Raw genomic sequence first — 23251 nt, 5'->3', positions numbered from 1 at the left:
TAACATTGATTCAAAAATGAAAGCAATGTCTGACATGCATCTAAATATCATTAAAAATCTAAATATCATTAAAAATATTTGCTTAACTCGAATCTGTGGGTGATGTGGGTGGCAGAAAAAAGAGAAATTAATTATCTTTAACACTGAGTTAAAGAAATGGAGCAAACCTTTAATAACAGTCAATTATTTGCTGTAGAGGAAATATTCAATAGATGAAAGGCATTTTTTAATTTCTAAATGAATATTTTTTTAAACAAATCAGTGAAATACGTCCTTTAATAGCATTTTGGAAATTGCTGCAGTTTTTAAGGCAAAGATCTAAGGCAAAGTATTCCTTGGTTTAAATTCAACTTGAATTAAATTGTTGTACAAAAACGGCATGATAGAAAATAAAAATAATTATCGTTCCATTAAATTGCCATTAATGAAGGTAAAGTAAGCATAAGATATATAATTTATTATTTTGAATCCTTTTAAAACACTATTGCATCATGCAGTCATAGAGACAAAGGCTATATTTTCTATATTTTTATGCAGCATATTTAAATAAACATATTTCTCAAATATTAATTTATTAAATTATGTGGATAAATCACTATAAAGAATAGATAAACATTTTCTTCGAATCATACATACACCTAAAAACAAATGTAAAGTTCAAGTGCACAGATACGAATATTTACATTTTACATATATATACTATATATGTGTATATATACTATATAGAGTTCCTCTCGCCTGTTCACAGGAGCAACACATCAAGAACGTTGTTGTCACGTCTTCGCTTGACGTCCTTCCATTCGGGAGCTCCTGGCTCCTCTCTTTGCTGGGTTTATGGCAGCATCAGGAGGCACATTTGTTCGGCTGCTGTTTTGCCACTTGCAGGCATGGTTTCGGAGACGCTGGCTCTGAACGGGTTTTCAAAGAGGTCGCGAAAGCAGCTTTTGGGATTACGGTCCTCTCCTGTTTTTGCCCGCCCCTCAACTTCGCTCACATCTTTGACTCTTTGGGTTTGGCTTTGAAGGAGTCCCTTATTCTCAGCAGCGCAGACGTGAGAAGGTGTCCGCAGACTTTATTGTGCCACTCTGAAGACCTACCCCTGTAAACAGGAGGACATGGGAAGTAAATAACATTGTAATAAAGGCAGCCCAGCAGTCTTAGACAAAGACTTTGTGTTGATTTTATTGGTCCTCTGATACTCAATACAGAGAAAGTACACCATGAAACGCCATACTGAGCAAAACTCTTATTGTCACCACAAGTAAACATCTCTAAACTCCATTTTTTCCCCAGCGGGAAAGGAAACGGACTCGTAATGAGAAGGTTTCTGGTTCAAATCCTGAACCGCCAAGGTGCCACTGAGCAAAGCACCGTCCCCACACACTGCTCCCCGGGCGCCTGTCATGGCTGCCCACTGCTCACCAAGGGTGATGATTAAAAGCAGAGGAGTCACCGTGTGCTGTGCTTCACAATGACAATCACAAACCAACTAGTCTACAACATTTTGTGCCACTGACAGACAGACCCTGTCATTTATGAACACCACTGATGGAGCTGTGGTTGCCTTGCAGCTAAAGAAGAAACTTGTTACTGGGAGGTCCGCTATTCGAATCCAACAACTGTCATGGTGCCACTGAGGTACCCCACTGAGGTACCCTTGTGCTGTGTGTCACACGGACCATTTAAAGTACAGCAGAGCTCTTCCATACAGAGCCTATGTTTGCATGTTAAATACGTATGTTGAGAGATGTTTGTCAAGAAATGTACTGAACAGTGCTGAAATGCCATCAGTGTATGTACTACATGAATAAACCTGATAAACGAAGCACGTTTGTGTGATTCGGGTGTGAAGGCCACCCAGAAGCTGACGCAGCTCACACCGTCATCCTCATGAACACCCCGGCAACACCACATTCAGCATCCACAATATTACTTGGTCTAATGTCACGTCACATTATAGTTTATGAACAGTGTGTTGTCTTGTTTATAGTCTATATATTCATGTCTATGTCTGTAAATGGAATCCTAGTTGTCCTTTATGCCATATGTTGTATTACCCAACAGCTTAACATGCTTGGACAATAAACAAGATTCAGTTTCCATTTAACAAGGTAGTGCTTCTTACAATTTGCACCCCACGGTATTTTTTTTAGTTTTTATTTTGCTGCGAACCATAAGCAGAGACACCCCTGGTGTCCGAGAGAAACTCCTCCCGTCAGCAAGCTTCATTAATTACGCAACAAGAAGCAGAATGGTGGGTGTCCAACATGCAGACGGAGGCATGCTGTGAGCAAACCAATCATCTGAAGCAGAGAAAAAAGTGTGACAGCCTGGGAGGAGGGCTTTCCATGAACTTGAGGAGAGGGTGACTTTCTTTTTCTTCCCCCATCCCGCGTCCACTGTCAGACCCACCTGGTGTCTGTCCGGCAGAAATGCGTCAGCCGCGACCTCCTGACACCCACAGGCTCCACCAGGAAGAGGCTGATGTGCACGTGAGCGCGGAGCCCATTGTGCGGGGCGTCTGGATGGTCCACTGATGTGGCGGCAACAAAGACCGGACCAACTGAGGGGTCCGAATGCCAGGTCCTTAAACAAAAACCAGTAATGAATTCACAGCCTGAGATTATTAGATTGAGAATAATATATGTATATAATTCACCCAGTGCATATGGAATGGAAATTAGGATCAATCTTTCTTTTTACAAAATTCTCCACGCTCTCAATGCACACCATCAGAATAACATTTTATTTTCTAAACCACAGTTCTTGGTTGGGGTTCATTACAAAATGCAATCAATATCATTCACAATATTTAAAATATTGTTTAAGTTTCACTGATATAAAGACCCCAAAAAAAGACAACATAGAGGGTAAATTCAAGTGTTTCTGAAATATGTGCAACTTCATGCAGGCTCAGGTTTGACCTTTTACCCGATAGAGCATTTTTTAAGAGGCACTATTAATCTAGTTGTTCTCCAAAATGCAAAGTAATTAATAAAGTAGGGGGTTCATGACATGACCTCTAGTAAATCTATTTTAATGGAGGGAGGTTAATCCAACTGAACATCCACATGAAAGGCACAACTGGCGGTCGTCTCTGGATCATTACCTCAGCAGCACGTGCTCCAATGGAGGCCGAGACCCCGCCCTCTGCAGGGTGTACTGGTAGATGTCAGCGTGCTGGTCCAGCGTTTCCAGAACTCTGCTGCCCTGCAGGTCTGCCTGCCACAGGTCCGGTTCCCTCAGCACCCGCTGGAGCAGCTCCTGCTGGGGGGCGTCCACCTCCACCGCCCCCCTCCACAGACGCAGTGCCTGGTTGTCCTCCACCTGTAGATCAGGTAGAAATTGCTCGGTAAGTGCAGGCTAGAACAAGAATAAAAAGTTATTGTATTGAAAGATGGCTTTGGTGATGTGACCACAACATTGCTTAGATTAAAGTATACAGTGATCTGACACAACAGTATGAAATTAATGAATCCTGACAGACTAATATACAGGTACATGAAATTCTTGTGTGCAAAGCCTCTGAAAAGCAGCAGTAATCTAACAACAGACATGCCAAACCATACAATATGCCTCTCTTGCCATATTAGTTGCTTAACTAATGGGTGCTAGTAGCCTAGTGGGTAACACCTAGTGGGTGCACCCTCGCCTACGTGTTGAAGAACCTGCACAATGTCTCCTTCCACTTTTGTCACTGTAAGGAGCTACAGTTTTGCCTCTCATTTACATTACGGAAGGCTGACTTAAGCGGTACCTTTTTATAGGCCAGGTCCACATGGTGGTCCGTGCTGGCACAGACGACCCACGCTTTGGTCTTCTCTCTGCCGTCTCTCATCAGCTGCTGGGCAGATGCTTCCAGACTGGCCCGTAGCTCGTGCACCTCCTCCATACCAGGTCTCTCCTCAGAGGTCTGAAGCTCCTCGCAAGGGTAGCAGTAGTCTGGCATCTGTGCAGCAGGAATGGAGATTTTAATGCATGGAGACTATGAAGCCGCTCTGGTAATATATTTTAAAGAGACACACCTCAGTGTGAATAATCTTCTTTATGCAATGTTCAGAATTTTATATTTAGTTTATAAAGGTTGAACAAATAAAATATGCTTTCTATACCCAGAGACGCTGTTCTTCCACAGTCTTGCTATCTTTTGGCCTGTCTGTCATACCCTTTATCTTACACAGGGTTAATTCACAGTGGTAGTTCCATTGAAGTGTATATGCCAGCCATAACACACATAACACTGTTATAACACATAACAGTATTAATAACACTTCAATGGAACTACCATTGGTTAGTTCTCACTCCTGATGCTGGAGGACTGCCTGCAACTCATCACATTCATTATTGGACATATTAGTGTTAAATTGAACATTGACATTCTTCTTCCTCAGAACTGATTTTTGCATTTTTAGATCTGATAATGTTGAAACATTTGTTAATCATCTTCAGCATCACTCGATCCAGTTTTCCGTAGTTGTGTTGTGTTCTCAGTGAAAAGTGGATTGTGAAAGTCTGAGTCAGCGGTGTTGCAGGTAATCACCACGCCCAGCGTGGTAATAGGAGCACACACAGGCATCTGGCCATCCCTATGAGTACTGGCAGCACACGTTAGCATCATTAACCATTCCCACAGCTTCCTGAAGACAGAGCGTGTGCTGTACCTGGAACAGACGGGACGCCTCCGCCACCATATGTGCCAACCCCTGAGTGGCTGCCAAAGTCTCACTCAAGTCCCTCTGGTCAGGTCGTCCCAGGCTATATTTTCTGTGGCTCGACCTGCTTGACATAAACAGGGAATGTCATAATGAAACGCGCACACACACACACACACACACACACAAACACAAACAACAAATGTTCGTCATTGGAGAGGATCCTGCTCTCTTTCTGCAGGAGGCCAGAACTGTTCCCAACTCCACTTGGGCATTTAGCACAAGGCAGGCATGTGTTGCCACTGTGTCGGCCCCACTGGCCTACAGTGGGAATGGTAGGATTATAATATTACATACATTAAAATGTGTGTGTGTGTGTGTGTATTGTAAGGATGGACATCTTGGGAGCCTGCTTTTGTGTTGCATAACAGCTGTCTGCAGGGGGAGGTGTGACATTCCTGTGTCGATGATTGTGCGTGAAGATTCGGCCCCTCTGTTTTACATGCCTTTTGTCTGACGGCAACGTGTGAAGTGTCAGCCGTCAGGACCGCCCACCCTCTTTGTCTTCCCCAAATGGGAGGCACCGGGGGCGTGACATCAGAAACAACAGGTTCTAATTGGTCAATGACAACTTCCTGTAGGCCAGTGACAACTTCCTGTAGGCCAGGGGTATAAAGGTCTGCTCACATGTGGAAAAGGGACTCTGAGCTTTCTTGCTCAGGGGGTTTTCCATCGGAAGCCGGAAGGCTTCTGAGTCTTTCTCTCCCCCTCTCTTTCTCTTTTCCCTCTTTACTCTTTCTTCTCATTTTTATTTTCTCTGTAACCTTGGTACCTTTTTACATTCAATATTCACATGTAACTACAATAATTATTTACCGGTGTTAATAAATTAGAAACTGTTCATTTTTAACCTCTATTGTGCCATGCCTCTTTCTGCCAGGTAACATCAAATTGGAGTGGTTGAATACAGTGCTTTGTGTGGAGGGAGAAAGAGTTTTTTTTCTACACACTCTATTCTCTTCTCCCAGACCACATGGTCTTTTTTACCGTATACACACACACACACACACACACACTATAATCCCACCATTCCCGCTCAGTCCAAGCATGGAGTATAGTAAGTTTCATGTTGCTGGTAAGAAGAAGAAATTGAGTAGAAGTATTTTTCTCAGTGTCCCCTCCTCCTTTGTCTCCTGGCAGTCCCTTGTTGTTTCTCGGTATGAATATAGCCAGCAATTTACAAAGTTCTTCAAGCCCAGTGGACGTATCGGCTGCCACCTGTGCAGTGGATGCAGGAATGTCGGGTCCTGTTTCAATTACGATAGGTGCTGGTGGCGGACAGGACGGGTGCAGTGACATCCCGGCACCGCAACTCCCACCTCTTGCCACCGGCAGCTTCTCAGTTACAGAGTGTTCTCTCCCAAAGACGCGAGGGAACAAGATGGAGAGGAGGGAATGTTGATAAGTGCATATGTCATCTTTCCACTTCAAAACCAGGGTAACTCCTGATAACCGCGTCTCTGAAGCTAACAGGAGAGAGAGAGAGAAGGTCGCTACCAGCCCAGAAAAGCACCTTTATCTCTGCTAAACTCAAGGAAGCACGTTTTTTAAAAATGAATTGAGTCTGTGTATTCATTTTCCAGTTGGGTCCTGTAATTCTCCTTATTTGCGTGGAATTAAAGCCATGTGTGTATGTGTGTGTGTGTGTATGTACATTTTTCTGCCACCTTCCCCCTCTGTGATTCATTGCAGAGCGAGAAAAATAGGTTTCCGGCTCCTCTGTAATCTTTATTGTTGAAGTGCTTCTCTAGAACATGGGTTTAACGCGAGCGCACAGTATGGACGTGATTAATATGAAAGCCCATAGCTGGCTTTAAAGCTTGCGACTGTGCTGGGGGTTGGGAGACAGAGCCCAGAATATTTTCAGTATTATGTAATCTTTAAAAAAAATAGATGGTATGAAGTCGCAGCCAAGGCCTTCTTGCCACCTCTTGAGTGGTATTAGAAATGTTGCTGTGACAGTGTAATAAACAGGACAACGGCACGTCTCTGATCCCTGGCATTTCAGCTATGTATGAGTGTCGCAGCTCAAGTCCAGATCAACACTATTTAACATAATTCCAGTCACACACAATTCAGACACGTGCTATTCTGCAACCGAATCATCATTTCCCAGCAGTTCATGGACGGTGTCTGAAAAGCACCATGTCATGGCGGCCATGTGGTTTAAAGCTTTCTGTGTCCAAAGTCAATTCGGCTCAGAGCTTCATAAGTGTCAGTCCACAAAAAAAAAAAAAAAGAGTCGAAAGGAACATGTCTACACACTGTTAAATGGTTCACCAAGAGCCAATTTCTTTTTAAAAATGAATCAGAGTTGTGTTTCAAAGAACCAATTCCTGAAGATCGAAGTCTTATCTCATGTTGGGTAAATCAGAATATTTTATACTTTTTTGGTGCAGGGCACCAGAAAAAAAAAGCGAACAAATGTTTGTCATACTTGTTATGATAGATGGCCAAGATTCACCAAAAAAGGGTGAAAGGAACAATCAAATCCGGTGCAGGTTAGAAAGATAGACGGAGAGATGGATAGAGATATATTAAACTTGTAGTCCCATTCAGGAGCACACGTGGTTCCATGTAATGCCATTAGCAGGTAAACTTTCCCATTGGCTGAAAACGGAATTCTCTGGGAACTATTACTGGAGCAAATTGAGAGGCCTTGGCGCGGCCGTACCTGGCTGCGTGGCTGTCTCTCCACTGTGTGTTGAGGTGGTAGATGGAGGGAGCCAGACACACGGCGATGTTGGTAGGGGTCATCTGGTTCTCATCCACACATGCCACCACGTCCTCAAGGAAGAGGAGCAGAGTCTGCAGGGCTTCCCTGTTCTCGTCTGGAAGAAGGAAGATGGCTGCCTGTGCTGCCAGGAACTGCTGATCCTTGGGGAAATCTGTGGATTATTCCAATCAACACACAAAATGCATCATAACTGCATCAGCCGACGTGGTGCAAAGAAACATTTGTGAGTTCGGATTGTTGTGTGCATGGGTGCATACATTGATAGATGTGCAGGAAGGTCTCGCACAGCTTGGCCGAGAAGATGGGTTCTGGAAGGTCTCGAAAGTACTGCTTCACCATGTCGGCCACGTCGAAAGCCGACTGGCCCTCGAAGGACACGCCATCGGGGTACGCCTCCACCATGTCGCGCAGGTACTGAATGCGCGGTTTGACGCCAGACTTCCGGAAAAGGCCCACCTGCGGGTTCACACACAGGCGCATAGGAATGCTGAACGTCCACAGTGTGTTAGAACATCGCCTGCTGAGCCCCGCACGGTTCCGCGTTCCTCTTTTTCTTTGTGCTCATGTAGCAGATTGTGGAGCGCCGGAACACTGTCAGGATGCGAGCGCGTCTCAATGAAATGTGCTTAAGCAAGACTTTTTCACAGGCCCCTGAGTTGAGGCATATGAATGGGGGGAAAAAGAGCTTAGTACCTGATCCAAGCACTGCGTCTTAAGATACTGCATGGCTCTGAGGATGCTGGGAGGAAGAGGCTTGCCTGCGCGCTGCACGCTTTGAAGCAGTGGCACGCCAAACACCTTGTGGCTCTTCTGGTCCGATCTCTTCATCTTCCTGTAGACCTTGGGGACTGTCCTACAAACGATGGGGTGAAGCTAAGTTAAGAGTGAGTTTCAGTGCAGCCATGAAAACATGAATCTCCCTGACCGGTACATTGACCACCTTGGTTAAAATCATCCCCACCCCCATGTAATTATGTCATGGATTCTATGGAATTAGTTTTAATCTGTGATTCACCTCAGTGCCACTTGTTTTCTCCCAGAGGAGGGAAATCAATTAAGTAGTGCTGTCAATCTGTCAAGAAATGAACTAATTAATAGAAAAAAATGTTCAATAACTTAATTTCAATGTAAGGAGGCTAAGATGGGGGATTCATACTGATTCATGCTGGTTTATAAGATGCCCAAAACTGCTGTGAACCGCATGAACCACATGTTACCCAGTGCCTCATGTCCTGATTGTCCCTGGCTAGGATGAATTTCTCTTCTGTGTCATGGGTCATACCCACAATGGAAGAGGATCTGTGTTAATTTACTTAAAAATATCTGTTAATTAATCACAAGGATAAAAGCATTCGTTTTGACAGCCCTTCAATAAAGCAATAAACCATATTGACCAGAATATACAGCAACCTTCTGCCCATCTCAAGATTACACACCCCTTCCATAATATCATATTCCATTCCCCAAATTTCAGACAACACTGTGTTCTCAGACATATTTACCCTTAAAAAAATGTCTTATGTATGGTCCAATATGGAATATGGACCACTAGTCCAGGGGCTCATGACTAAGTGATTCAAAAAACCAAGCGTTTTTTGCCACCACTGGCCTCAGTCACAGACTGTGGTCGCCGAGCAGATAACATGACAGCAATTTCAGATTTCAGGCTTCCCTCCGGCTTTATTCTAATATAAATCATGGCGCCGAGGCGCCATGAGATAAATTCTCAAAGCAAATGTAATGTAAGACCACAGGACCTAAGCCTTTCCCAGGGATTTGGACACAAACGCTCAGAGCCAGCGCGTGCGTCCTGTTGATAGTGCAAATTGCCATCACCTTTTTCTCATTTCCATGCGGGACCTCCGCTCTTAACATCGGACCGATCCGGTCAATTAAAACACCCATCAGCCCGCCTCATTCTTTCAGCCTAATGGCGGCTGGGTGTGTTTGTTTGTACGTGAACCGGGGAGCCGGCCGCTCGCTTAGAACAATAACCAGCCATTGATTAAGTCGGTTAGAGAGAGAAAGGCGATAAAACGGGCGTCGGCCCGGAAAATGTGTGCCGCGGCATCTGAAATCAAACCGCTCACAGGCCAGTGAAGGTGCTGAGTGCTGACGCAAGGGGATCGATGGCCACGCAAGGAACGAGGGGAAGGGTGCCGGAGCAGAGTGGGGGACATTTCTTTTGTAGTTAGCTCAATGGTTGTTAAAACAAATAGCCCAATTACTCTCGCTCTCCCCAAAGTCAATTACGGCGTCCCTTTTGCCTCCGGCCATCGGTTTTTACGCCACTTCGCAACACAGAACGAATAATGTCAAACACTTTATTAATCGTGCCACGGGGAGCCGGGTTTTGAGCAGAGCGGCCCCGTCTTGCAAGGTAAGCGTAAAAAAAACAAGAAACAAATGATGTGGGCAAGAGTTCACGCAGAAGTCTGAACGAACGGGAGTGGCCCGTACGAAGGGCGTTATTGCTTTTTCAAGTCTGAGCCGTTTTCATAGCGATGAAGCACTGACAGATAAAAAAAAAAAAAAAAAACCTTCTGCAAAATGCATCCTCTCCGAACAACAAAATCTACATTTCCAGTTGTCACAATGCCACATTTGGGATTGAGGACCCGTGCATGGGTGAAACACAAAAGGGGGCCCTCAATATTTTTTGGCCCAAAATGGCCTCCTGACCCCCATCTCGAAGACACCACCTGGTGCCCTGAGAGGCGCACGCAAGAACCGAGGCAAAAACAAACGCTCCAGCGCTGACGGTCAACATTTTGCCCAGTTTGCCCTCCTTTTTCAAGCGTATTTCAACCTCTAATGTTTTTGTCATGCCGGAGAGGAGCCAAGACTGCAATAGCGCATAAATAATGAAACGAACGTGTCCGTTCGCTCTGGTTTGTACGAATCCCCCCACCCCCCGTAGGCCGGCTTACCAGTTCCAGCCCTGCTTGCAGGAAGGAGAGTGCTTGTCCATCAGTGCGGTCAGCCTGAGCAGAGACAGCCTCCGGAGCCGGTTCACCTGGGAGGCGGGCTGGCCCTCCATCCCTGAACCGGGGGTCGGCAGAGACAGGGTCTGCTCGCCGGACCAGTGCAGCTGCCGGAGTCTGAACGGCACGACACGCCATGCAGTGTGTTACCGACATGCAGTGTGTTACCGACACAGTTATTAAACTATGAGCCATGGATGATCAGTCACAGCATGATTCTTGATTTTTATCATTAGAATTTTTCACCAAAACACCTTTATGAGAACAACAAAATGTCAAAAGGTTCTAGAAACCAAAAACATTGGTATAGTGGTGTAAATGAATTAAAATATGAATACATTAAATTCATTCAGTTTATCACAATAATTGCCTGTGATGGAACGATAAACTGAGAGGAATGTCATGATTTTGATTATTTCCAAAGTGGAATTGCAAGACTAGGATCTTAAAAATAAGTTTTTGCGGTTACGCAATCTCTACTCTGTCATTTAGCTTTCATCGCTTTTCAGAAAAAGCAACGAAAGGAAAGACTATGGACTTGTGGGAGGAGCTTACACGACTCATTTATATAACGTTTCATTGACGTTTCCAGATTTAGGGCAGCGCTTCTTCTTACCGAGGCTGCTGACTGAGCTCCAGTCCTCCGTGGAGCTTATCAGCCTCTGAAGAGGCGTGGCCTGCCTCGCCGATGTCAAGGTGGACGTCCTTCAGGCAGGGGGGTGAAGGACAGCTCGAGCTGTTGGTGAAGTCCGAGTCTCCATCTTCCGACAGCTTCTCCGCCCAGTTGGTGACCAGCTGCTGCAGGCCGTTGATGCGCTCCATCACGCAGTCCAGGGCGTGGAACATGTCGTCATCGCTGGCAAGCAGCGTCTCTGAAACTCCGCCCTCCGACAGCTGGTCGCCGGGGACATTGTCGTAGAAACTGACGCGATGGTCGAAACTGGCGAGGGGGCTGCAGGGCAGGCTTTCGTGGTCCTTGGCAGCATTGCCATGACCCTGCCGACCACTGTAGCCATGAAAGCTGCCTGTCCTCCAGTTGACAGAGGTGTCAACGTTGCCGTGGCCCAATGCAGTGGGGAACGTCCCAGGTTTGTACCCATGTGGAACCTCAAAGACCACGTCATTGTGTTGGTTCTTTCGGTTCTTGTATTGACTAATCTGACTGCTTTCCAGGCCCTGGTTCCAGGGGTCATACTTTCTACTTTTGCCGCGAACTCGGGTGACAGGACTTGGGGTGCTAACTGTGCTACTGCTCTCTGAAGGGCTACTGTTGGATCCGGATGGGGTGGAGGAAGAGGGTGGGCTACCAAACTCATCCTGGAGCTCTGCAATGTCCAAACAGTTAAGCTGTTTCAGCCTCTCCTCGCTGAGCCCCTCCTGAAGCACAGGCCCGCTGATGAGCAGCTTGGGACGACCGCGGTTCGGGGACCTCATGCTTGTTGATCCACGAAGGCGGAACTTTTCCATCTTTTTCAAAAGACTTTGGCCTTTCTTTCTGGGCATCTTCTTATTTAAGTAGTGCTCCTCACCGCTCAAGCAGGGCATCTCTCTAGGAGACGGGGGACTGCTGAACGAAGTGTCCAACAACATGGTCTTGCAGGTGGACGAACAACTCAAGGAGCTCTGACTGGTTTGCAGGTCATCACCTGTGTTGTGGACATCAGTACTTCCTCCATCACTTTCTAAACTGCTGGAGCTGTGAGTTGAGCAGACTTCATGCCTCTCATCCTCATCTATAGAAGCATCTTGACTCTCTGACTTCAGAAGGTGGGGCCTGTCCATCAAGAGCTGTGACTCCAGGGTCTCTGTTCGATTCCAGTGCCTGGTCTTCTGGCTGAAGGTCCATTTAGGGCTGATGGCACACGGCTCTTCATCTTCTGACTCTTCACTCTAAAGTCCAGAATGGCCATTAGAGTATTATTACATTCCAAAATCAACTCATGTTTTGCAACTACACTTTCCTGGATGATAGTGTTTCCCTTTTAATATAAAGCAGATTTAACAGCAAAGGGATTATGATGCTCTGATGTTGAATGGCAGGACCGAATGATCTCACATGGAAGAGTCAGGTCCAGAGGAAAGGTGCAAAACTTTTGTTTTTATTGGTGCGGCCACCTACCCGTCTCTTTGATCGGCTTGTCTCCAGGTTTGTCTCCACACATTTGTTTAAGGTGACTAATCTCCTGGAAGCAACAAGAGTTAAACAAAACTTGCAAGTGCTCTCGCTCATAATTGTCCCATAAGACACTGCTTCGATTGGAAAGCAAGCAGTGAAGTTTAGGTACCTGCACAAAGAATCAATAGCGTCCTTATCCAGGAAGTCGTGATCAGCTTTCACCCAGTCTATGTCAATGGGGAAATGACAATCTGTGGGCAAACAACACAAAGTTCACTCTGCGACGTTGCACTGTTTACTATTCATTTAAATGCACTATTTGGCCGGATGGGTCTACACTCCTTTCAACACACACATTTGGCATTTGCAATAATGAGAATTTACCTCGGAATAACTGTGCGTACTGCGGGAATCCAGCTGCTCTCAGCCAATCACAGGCCTCCCTGGCTTCAATTTCTATCAAAATGAATAAACAAGACATTGAGCATAATACACAGAATTATTAGCAAAGAATTTTTTCCACAAATGATAGGGGGGGAGAAGAAGAAGAAATTTTTTTTTGAGAAATTACCATTATAGACCAATGAACACCACTTTTTCCACATACAGTGTATGTGTCACGTCCGCAAGCTGCAGAGGCGGGGCATACTGGGAATGGGATTTTACTAATAATAACCCAAACACAGATAAAACGACACGAGGGCCAATAACAGGGGAAAAAGAGGGAGAACAAAAACAAGAACTGAAAAACAACACTACTCCTACGTTGCACGGTCCACATAAAAACGTCGCAGTCCCGAATGGCCGCTCAGCTGCGCCTTATAACTGCCTTATAAAGAGTTTCTTTAAGGACTGACTACATACAGACTTGCAACAGAGCAGCAGAATTAAGTTGGCTTTTTATTTAATATATTTGCCAATGTGTTCATTTCCTTTGGATAACTTGAGGGTTGCGTTTAACTAAATGTCGTCACTGCTAATAAAATACAAAATGCATTGAGAGCGCCCCCCATTACTGTTCGGAAACTCCTTTATAATGGAAATAGACAGTGGCCAAGGACAGATGGTAGACACAAAAAAAGAAAAGAAAAGCCATCTTGTTGGACATCCATAATGGACGTGAAGTGATTGTCATTGTGATACACAGCAGCACAGCACACGGTGCACACAGTGAAATGTGTCCTCTGCTTTTAACCCATCACCCTTGGTGAGCAGTGGGCAGCCATGACAGGCGCCCGGGGAGCAGTGTGTGGGGACGCTGCTTTGCTCAGTGGCACCTTAGCGGATCGGGAGTTGAACTGGCAACCTTCTGATTACGGGGCCGCATCCTTAAATGCTAGGCCACCACTGCCCCCAACTAGGCCACCACTGCGCCATGGAACTGTGTTAGCCCCCCTGTCGTGGTCTGAACTTTTTTATACTGCCACAATTGTTTGCTTTGGGTGCACGAATTCACGCCTCTGTGTGACAACTGTGGGCGACCCAGACAAACTAAACTATACAAAGCATACAATTATCTGCACTGATTTGCAACAATATTCACTCATGAAAAGGCCAAAGAACAAACAAGAAAATATCAAACCATGACAATCGTATGACGTCTGCCGTCTGCCTGACGTCTGTTTCAGTCTATTCAGACTGAAAAAGTTTGCTCCACCAGCAGCGTCTCTGTATTCTCAGGCCCATTACATAAACCTGATTGTGTTGCGCTGAACAGGGAAAGGCACTTCCTTTTCAAAAGACCCTGGGCCGCCTCAGAGGAAGTCAGGCTTTTAGGGAAATCAGATTTGCCGTGCGATTAGGACCCTTCCCTCCCCGGGAGGCTCAGGATGCCGGCGCAGGCTTCATGGCGCTACGTGCTGTACGCGGCGTGTGAGACGTGCAGAGGGGCGGCGCTGCCTGATTAGAGGGGCACACCACCCAGGAGGTGGCCTACAGCCATCACGTCGTCCCTGGGGTCCGAGCGCACGCACGCACAAACAGGCGCACCTGGAGCCACCTAATAAAGACCTGCTGAGCGTGGCGTCAATGTCACAACGTTGGAGCTTTTTAAGCAGGAATGGATGCCTCGTGGGGCAGCAAACAGCTTGTGTTCTAACCTTGAGAGCATCTCTGAGGAAGGCAACCTCTTCTTTTAAAAGGGGAAAAAGTAAAATAAATAGTAGGTGTAGGAAAAAAGTCAAGAATGTATCATGCATAATTACGACAATTGAAAAAAAAACCCAACCCGAGTGGTACTTGGCACTCCGGTCCAGGTTTTCCTGCTGTTTTGTGTCTGTTGTGCTCCTGAGTACCCTCAGTGTTATCACCTGTAAGCTATTACAAATAAGCCTTGAATGTGGCCAGTCTTCGTGCCAGCATTGTGCCCGTCACCCGTTTGGTTTCATATCATTGTACCCGTTTGTGACACCAGCCCAAACACACAACACTTCACATATGGAACATCTTATTTGGAAATGTTCAGAATTAGTTATCATTCTCCATCAAAGCCATGTGGTCAAGATGCATTCTGCAGCCACACCTACAAAAATAAACATCCGGTCATGATGCACAATTGCATCAAAGAATGCAGAATTGCTGCCATCTTAAGGAACAGGGTGAAAAAAATGCGTCCAGCATTCAATATTTCTGCAAATGTTTCTATAATGGCACAACGATATATTATAGAAAGCATAAAACACGGCACTGGTCATGCTGGTGTTGGGTCAGTTAGCGTTTTTAAGATGTATTTCCATGAAAAGTACCCTACGTTTACAATGCATTACATTATATGGCACCATGACTTTTCATGGCGACCGGGAATGTGGCATATAACCAGGACCTGTAACAGTCAGCCTTTCTATATAATTCTTATACAGCAGTAAGTGGTTATTAAGAGGTACATATTCTACCAGTGCTGCACAATCATTCATTTTACAATAGCAACTTTGCCTGAAATGGATCATGCACTCAGGCTCCTTGGAATGATATAATTCCTAGAAAGACCTCGCTGTGACAGCCTCTCTGTCTCATACTGTACTGGCCTGCCTTCTGCAGATGTCCACACCATACGGCTCTTTTTAGGATTAAGCGACAGCCCGGGCTGGAGAGAAAGCACTGCAGTCATCACTGGCAGGTGGAGCAGGCAAACATGAGGTCATAGGTTCAGGCTCTGTTGTGCGGCCGGGTTGCTAAAAACACTGGGCACTGCTCATCGCATGTGCCAGTGGAAAAAGTCTCCCGACGAGTCAGTCAAAGGTCTGAGATTACACTGACTTATCCGCGGAAAGTGCATGTCATTCCACAATAAATCAACTGCAGGCCGCGTGGCACGGATCCTCCAGATGAAGGTTCAACATTGAGCTGGCACTCATGTTTCCTTAAAATGTACTGCTGGCCAGTAAAAAAAAACTCTTAACTAATAAGAACCGCAAGAAGAAAATTGTAAATTCATAACAGTTAGACTCAACGTTCCTAAAACACTCAGCATTCACCCATTAACACTCTTTCTGTGTGATTGCTGCACCAATAAGAAAATAATTAATGAAGTACAAAGAGTTGCTGGCCTCTTTTCCCTAATGAAAATGAAGGGCTTTTGACCACCTCAGAGCTCAGCCAAAAAAAAAAAGGGAACTGGAAAAGTAACATAATGATCAGTTATTATCAGTAATAGCACACTTGTGAGGACCAATTAATGCACCTTTGTGTTAAAAATGAGTGAAGCAGAGAGCCAGTCTGTGAATTCAATTCACTTCGCTTTTTTTCTTTTATCTCCACAAACTGACCTTATAAATGAAATGTAAAATGAGAATCTTTTCATACCATAGGTTACAGTACTTAGTTCAATTAGTGTGCATTAAATAAAAAAGGGGCACTTACTTGTTATCAACATTGCTGAGAGGTCACTCCTTAAGAGCAGAACAAACTTTATCAGAAACTCTTAATCACGCTTACTGACGAGTAATAAAAAAAACACAATCCAGGGCGTGTAAAAGTCGTGCATAATTCACACTGGACATGTGAAAGAGTTTTGGACGTCATAATGACCTGAGAGGGGGAGAGTGTTCCCCTCTGCCTGCAGTGGACTGGACCAACTTTCTCACTGGATGGGGGGACGACCTCACTAGTTCACTAGTGAAAAGCTTAACTTGATGCTCACCAGGAGACTATTAAAGGTTACTATGCTGTATAAAATTGCATCTATATATATCTATTTGAAAAAAATGATACCAACTTGCAATTACATCATTTTATTTTAAAAGATTGTTCTTGTTCACTGAGATCTGAGCTTGTGCTAGACTCAGGAGGAAGCTGACAGAGATATTGCTCCTACATTCTTCTCTCATAAACGTACAGGTTCTGGGTTGTGGTTTGCTCAGGCGAAGACTTCGAAAAGCCGAACTGCACTGGGGGTCAAGGGATCGACAGAACATTCACAACATCAGTTCCAATAAACAAATAACTCCAGAAACCAGGGCCAGAATGGATAACTGGCCATTTATTAAACAATTAAAAACCACAAATTATAATATAATATAACATAGGTGAATGGAGAACCGTCACTGGAACATAACAAAAATCTTTATTCATTCACCACACAGGTGAATTAGAATTATTTAAGTGCCTGCGATTTCCCAGGGGCCACTGGGCTCATACAGCGGGTGCCTGTGCTCCTGATGAGTGGGTCCTGATCACTCCCAGCTACCGCTCAAAAGGCATGCGTGATTCTGTTAAAAAGAGTGCATGCAGGAAACTCATGTTGTTCCTGCATCAACGTGGTAAATTTATGACAAATCAGTCACATGCATCTTTTATTTTACTTTGTTTTTTGGCCATCGTGCATCGTTTTCACAAGTCAGTGGCTTTGAGCTCATTCATCCTCAGTGTTAAATGCGGATACATATGGAGATTATATTATAACATTCTTTCCGAATAATCAAAAATAAAATAAATAATTGATATTATGTCAGTTCAGAAATATTTTGTCTAAGAATAATAAGGTTATCTAGTTTGAATTCAATATAGGTCAAAGTTGTGTAGCTACCTGTATTTCATCACGTGGCTTTTTTTTTTTAATCATACTAACTAATCATTTAGTATCCAGCCCAGATGTTGACCCTGCTGTGCCGACGTGAAGTTGTCTAATTCCTGTCTAGACGCTGACATTGATCAAGTCTTGTATGTGGGACTGGTGTGTAACTGCTGAAAGAGAGGGGCTGATGCTGCTAATCCCCGCTGTGTGTTTTCCTCTCAGATGTGTCCCACCTCGAAACATCTTCAATCAGCCTCCACGGGTTTCTACATTCAAATGAGATAGCGGGCATCTGCAAACTTGTGAAAGCAATGTTTTTTCTCCTTCTCAATGTAGGAATAAATTCTTTTACTGTTAGCTATAAAAGAGACTTTTTTCACGGTTCCATTTTTTCTCAGTCATTTTTTATGTTTTCCTCAGTTTCTTTTGAATAAAAAGTCTGACAGTTTGCCTTTATTTTGCTTGATTGTGTGCCACCCATCTTTACTGAGAACCCATAGTAGATTTCTGCTTTCAGACACAGTGATTTAATCCCAGACTTTCAAGACCCATTCATGTCACAGACAAGAGCAAGGTTTACTAGGCAAGAAAAATCAGTCTGAAAAGCGTCTGTATCTACTTCTACCTATATACTGCTTTATGTTCTTGTCTATTTGTGGTTACCCTCTGAAGAAGGATTTTGCTGCTTTGTGGAAGGGCACTTCATGAGTCCACTGGAGAAGAAATAGTGTAAAAGGTGTAATGAGTGCCCTGAAAGCATGAGAGTATTGACAGAGCATATCAGTGGTAATAGTGTCTGACTTCGCGGCTTCATCTGAATTCTGTCCTTGGAATCCTATTAATGTTAATGGCTGCCATTTAGCGTGTAGGTGTGTAATTACAACCTTTTTAAAAGTGAAAAATGGAGGGAAGTTGTCCACAGGGCTGCTAGTGAAGGTAAGTAAAAGGGAAAATGAGTGAAGTGGCGAACTTGGTGGCCAGACCAGTGAAGATCCCACTCAGCTGTGCCTGTGGGCAAATGTCCCTCGGTTTTCTGGTTTGTGATCAAGATCCGCGTTTAGGTTGAGGCTAACAAAAGACTCTTGAGCACAAACACTGTTTGGGTTCATTGCACGACTCTTGAGGACTTCTGACACAGACGCCTGACGCCTTTCCCACCCTTGTTTTGGGTGAGGCCATTTGGCAGCAGATTTGAAGAGGCTGGACTTCCTTGTAGACAAACTGGGCAGGGACAACCGGAGCAGTCCTCCGGCACGAAAAGACTCTCTGTTTAGCTAATGAAATGCAGAGTGGAGGGTGAATCACAGGATCTGACCGAAAATAGTTGTCTGAGCCATAAATATGTCTGAGTAAATGACTAACCTTCAGAAGGACTGAGTCAGACTTCAATGCCTCTTGATTCCTACAAAAATCTATTTTTATGATAATTCTTGGAAAGAAACACCCCAAAGATAAAGCTTATAGTGGCCAAAGTGATTATTAATCCACAAACTTTACAGCAGTAAAAATGTATTACTGACATGCACCAGGTCTTTAAAATAACACATTCTGTGCACATTGTGTGGTGGTAGGCGTGATTTCATTGCAGACACATACAGGTTATTTCTCAACACTTTTTCAGCCAACACATTAAGATCACTGACAAATTTGTATTATTCCTTTTTAGTTCATGTTTTATCATATAATGCATCTACCTAATTAAACCTAATTACCTTTGTGTTAGATTGACTAAACAGAGCACCGTGCATGTAATGTATGTGTTGGCAAAAAAATACCTCAAAAAGATAAAGAGTGTTGAAAAATAACCAATATTTGAAGGAATAAATAGTAAGTATAATTTGTTATAATCATATTTTTATGAAAGCTGTGTACAGTGTACAGTCTTGGGTTGTTTTTATATCATGAAATACATCATGTGAAAAGACTTGATCTGCCCTTTTAAAACTGAATGCTATTATAAGTGAAACTAAAAGCTTGATTTTCTTCATCAGCTGTGAAATCTCAACCCACCGTTTATATTTCTTGAAAGGTTCTCAACTCGACAAGTGTTGGAGGGCTCTGTTGCTGTCATAATTTCTCTTAGATGTCTTTTAAAAAGCACTACAGCTGCCACAGACACGGCCTCTGCCTAGTGCTCCTCGGCAACAGTTTATTTCCTTTGAATAATAAAAGAGAATCGCCTCTTGTTTATGTCAAGCCAGGACTGATGCTGGCATTTCACATTAATTGGGGGTCTTCTGAAATGTCTCGAACCCCCCTTTGAAACACACCCAGCGGCCTGGCATGACAGGACAAATAATCCCAGCACCCACAGCACCCAACAGGTCAGAAGTGACGGGACGACCCTGTGGCATCATTATTCAGTGTCTGGGCAACAGCACTTCATTAGCAGCCAGGATCCCCTTTTGCTGGTGATTTTTTCTCTTTTGATCAATAGCAATTATTTCTGTCCTGAGTGATTTATTTCTGAAACAGTGGCCTGACATGAAAACAAACTCTCAGAGTTTAATTAATATGGTGAATTAGTGTGTGGACTTACTGCTGAATTATGTGTTCATTAATAGGAAATCCAAATGGTTTAGAAGGTGCTCAGAATGCACTTTGCAAAATGAAAGGCATAAATGTCGCTTCCTTCCCATAAATGCTAAAAAGCAGCAGAATTTTGGTTTGCTGGGACTGCAAACCCCCACCCAGGCACAGTTCCCAATTACAGGTTTCCTCTACAAACCCAGGGGTACATGAATAACGTACACAACAGCCCGTTCTCCATGCTGTGTGTGTGTGTGTGTGTGTGTGTTTCAAGGGATCGCAGAATCTCATCGCCAGTTCACAATATAAACAGAGCAGACGCTGGCATCCCCCTGTAAGGAAATATTACATTTTGATGGGACAGTGTGCTGGGTGAACAGTTTGCTCCTTTCAGCTCGTTTTTGCTCGTTTTAAAATGCGAGGGACCAATGATGAGGGCATCCTGCTTCCTTATTCTCTGCATTTTAACCTCCCTCCTGTCAATACGTCACATGCAGGACTTAACAAAGCAGGCAATTGTTTGGTGTTTCGAGCTGAAACGGGGTCCCAACAACAGTGATTGTGTACATGCACTGCAACCTGTGATGTATATTGGAAAAAGATGAAGGCAGAGTGCACCTGCTGTCCAAGGTTGTGTGTAAGGGAACGTCTACAAACTAACACAAGTTAGTTTAAAATATACAGAGAGAAGGAAATTTCTCCAGTTATCCTCTTGAGTAAGATCATCTTACAAATTTATAAAATTTAAATAAACACCAAAGTACTGATTTTGTTAATTGTACACATGTTTTTACTGCCTACGTTTGACATGTGGTCACAAAAGAGCAACGAAACAAGCCTGGTCACGTCCCACAAGATGCAAGCTGCATTGCAGCAGCCATCACCTTCCTCCATCCTCTGATGGCCTCGTTGTTCTCTGCTCCCAATGCCACTTGTACGCAGGGCCGTCACAACTCAGTTTTACATTGTTAGGGAAACTTTTGTTAAGCTTCGTTGAGTGTTCCTCTTCAATAACTGAGTGTTCCTCTTGTAAAACAGTATGTTGCATGTCTGTGACCTTAGCTTGACCGTGGATACATGAAGTACAATGATGTATGGAGAAAGTTGGAAAAGGTTTCTGACCATGATTTCACAATGATTTATGTCTAACATTGGAGAGAGTTAAATTATGCTGAACAATGGCTTGTATTGAGATGACATATAACAGGAAAGCTAATTCTAAGAAGAGGTGCAGCGGCAGATAACTCCTTGGGTGAGAAGAGAGGAAACTGCATTTATGTGCATAAATGTGAGGCCACCCTGGCCCACCGGGTGGAACCAACTCACGATCTTTGTGTTCCTAATTACCCACGTGTCTGTCATTAAGTGGAATGAGGAAGTAAATATAAGTTGTACCCTCTGTCGTTTTTTAACCTAAGGTGTGCAGTGTGCTCCAATGTCTTTGAAACGTGTTTCATGCCATGTTTCTCTTGTTGATTAAAATATCATGTTGTGCTTCTCTGTCTCCTCCTTCAGCCGACGTGGCATGACTACAAACAAGGTAGTCTGGCTACTAGGGTCAGACAATTCTATGCAATCGTCCACAAGCAATAAAGGCTTTTATTCTTCTTGGATCCAACGACTCCAACGACCAACATCTTATTAAGTGAAGAAAGTTTCGCTAACAAACTAAACATGCTTTATTTCAAGAATTCTGATTGGTGGACCAATGAATGTGCCATTCATGAATGCTTCTTGTTTGTCTTGTATAGTGACTCGAATGCATAGCTTGAGCTGCAGAACATGTGATTTGAGAGTTTGAATGTTGGCACGTTCTGGCTCCAGGCTGTTCGTTCCTTATTGTCACGAGGCCTCGGTGTTTATTTATCAGTGTGTGTATTTAGTGCATGTACGCTAAACGTGTTAAACGCCATCTGTGTCTTTTTTTTTTTCTGGGCTCTCGTTTCCAGCGCTGCGGGAAACTCGCGCGCTGCTGCTGCTCCCTCTCCATCGCAACCAAGCGCAGCCTGCAGAAGAAGACCCTCTGTCTCTGCAATCTGACCAGCAGCATGCCAGATCTGTCTCTCTTACAAGGCGCAGTCCTCCGAAGGGAACAAACTGACGAGGGTCCCTGCTCTAGTCACGACTCATAAGCCTCTCAAATGACCCTGAAAATGACCCTCTCTCTTCCACACATGCCCTTTTCTGAATGGGCACCAGGGAGGACTGTACCGGAGCGAGGCAAATGCACTGCAGTTGAGGTATGCAACGCCATCTTGCAAGGGAATGATTATGTGGACGACTTCGAGAGGCTATTTGACCTGCAGATATTGTTCTTAATCATCCTTTATGCATGCCGCCAAGGCCATGAAATGCATTTTTGAGCCTTCAGCTGGGTCTGAGAGGCATCCAGGGTGGAGGAATAGACACCAGGACCATTGTTTCCTGCATAAACTTTGATTTTAATAACAGAAATGTGACTTCTTAAAAAAATATGCAGCCTTAAATAACAGTTATACACTTTATAACAACAAGGCCTCATTTTCCCTGTGTGGGTTTTTGTTGAGTTTGTTGCATGCATGCTGGCTCTGTTTTCTGAAAAGAAAAGGCCAAATGGAGCAAAATCTCTGCAATAATATTTGATATACATGGTCAGTGATGAAAAGGCGGCCCTTCCTGTAATAGAAAAGCAAATGCATTTGGTTTACTGAAACTGAAGCACATTTCAGTAATGGCTGAGAAAGAAATGGGAAAGGTGGGGGTGGGGCGGTGGAAGTCCCTGGTTTAGTCCTCATGCAGTGACAGATCTGATCCACGATCAACCATTGGCTGCTCATGTTTCTGACCGAGTGGAGCGCCTGCTGCCCCATTGCTCACACTTCATGTGTTTGTTGATGCAATCTGCAGGGTGGAAACGCTGATATTATAGTGAAGGTCAGTGTGTTCCTCTGCTGGAGGCAGAGCACTTCCTGTCAGGATATCCCTGCGCCATCAGCCTTTTGTCCAAGTACTGGGACCAAAATAGTGCCAACAATTTTTTTTACGCCTGTGCCCAAGTGCAGGATATGTGACTGACTCTGCTCACTCCCTCTCATCCCTCGGCCTTCTTCACTGAGGTCAAGTAAAAGGAAACGCTCAGTGGTGTCTATGGAAATGAAGCAAAGAATGAATGAAAGACACGTG

General features: G+C 44.3%; 1 protein-coding gene across 3 annotated transcripts in view; it reads right to left on the bottom strand.

Moving 5' to 3' along the window:
• Nucleotides 1–258: 258 nt before the first annotated feature.
• Nucleotides 259–23251, bottom strand: part of LOC114792886 (rho GTPase-activating protein 7) — a 44589-nt gene continuing 21596 nt past the window's right edge. Inside the window, exons 1-14 of one of the 3 annotated variants that reach the window (XM_028984389.1) lie at nt 16408–16554; nt 12934–13005; nt 12719–12800; nt 12553–12616; nt 11050–12323; nt 10380–10550; nt 8143–8302; nt 7707–7905; nt 7387–7600; nt 4662–4779; nt 3758–3949; nt 3110–3327; nt 2413–2586; nt 259–1099 (exon numbers count right to left, since the gene is read on the bottom strand). In XM_028984389.1, coding sequence (XP_028840222.1) covers nt 991–1099; nt 2413–2586; nt 3110–3327; nt 3758–3949; nt 4662–4779; nt 7387–7600; nt 7707–7905; nt 8143–8302; nt 10380–10550; nt 11050–12323; nt 12553–12616; nt 12719–12800; nt 12934–13005; nt 16408–16420 — 3060 coding nt within the window. In that variant the 5' untranslated portion in view covers nt 16421–16554 and the 3' untranslated portion in view covers nt 259–990. Of the gene's footprint in view, nt 1100–2412; nt 2587–3109; nt 3328–3757; nt 3950–4661; nt 4780–7386; nt 7601–7706; nt 7906–8142; nt 8303–10379; nt 10551–11049; nt 12324–12552; nt 12617–12718; nt 12801–12933; nt 13006–16407; nt 16555–23251 lie in introns of those variants that run through there. The other 2 variants (XM_028984387.1, XM_028984388.1) reach the window with 2 other exon arrangements.

Source organism: Denticeps clupeoides, chromosome 6, assembly GCF_900700375.1.
Source record: "Denticeps clupeoides chromosome 6, fDenClu1.1, whole genome shotgun sequence".
In the NCBI taxonomy this organism is placed as follows: domain Eukaryota; kingdom Metazoa; phylum Chordata; class Actinopteri; order Clupeiformes; family Denticipitidae; genus Denticeps; species Denticeps clupeoides.
This window is presented reverse-complemented; position numbering and strand designations above follow the sequence as displayed.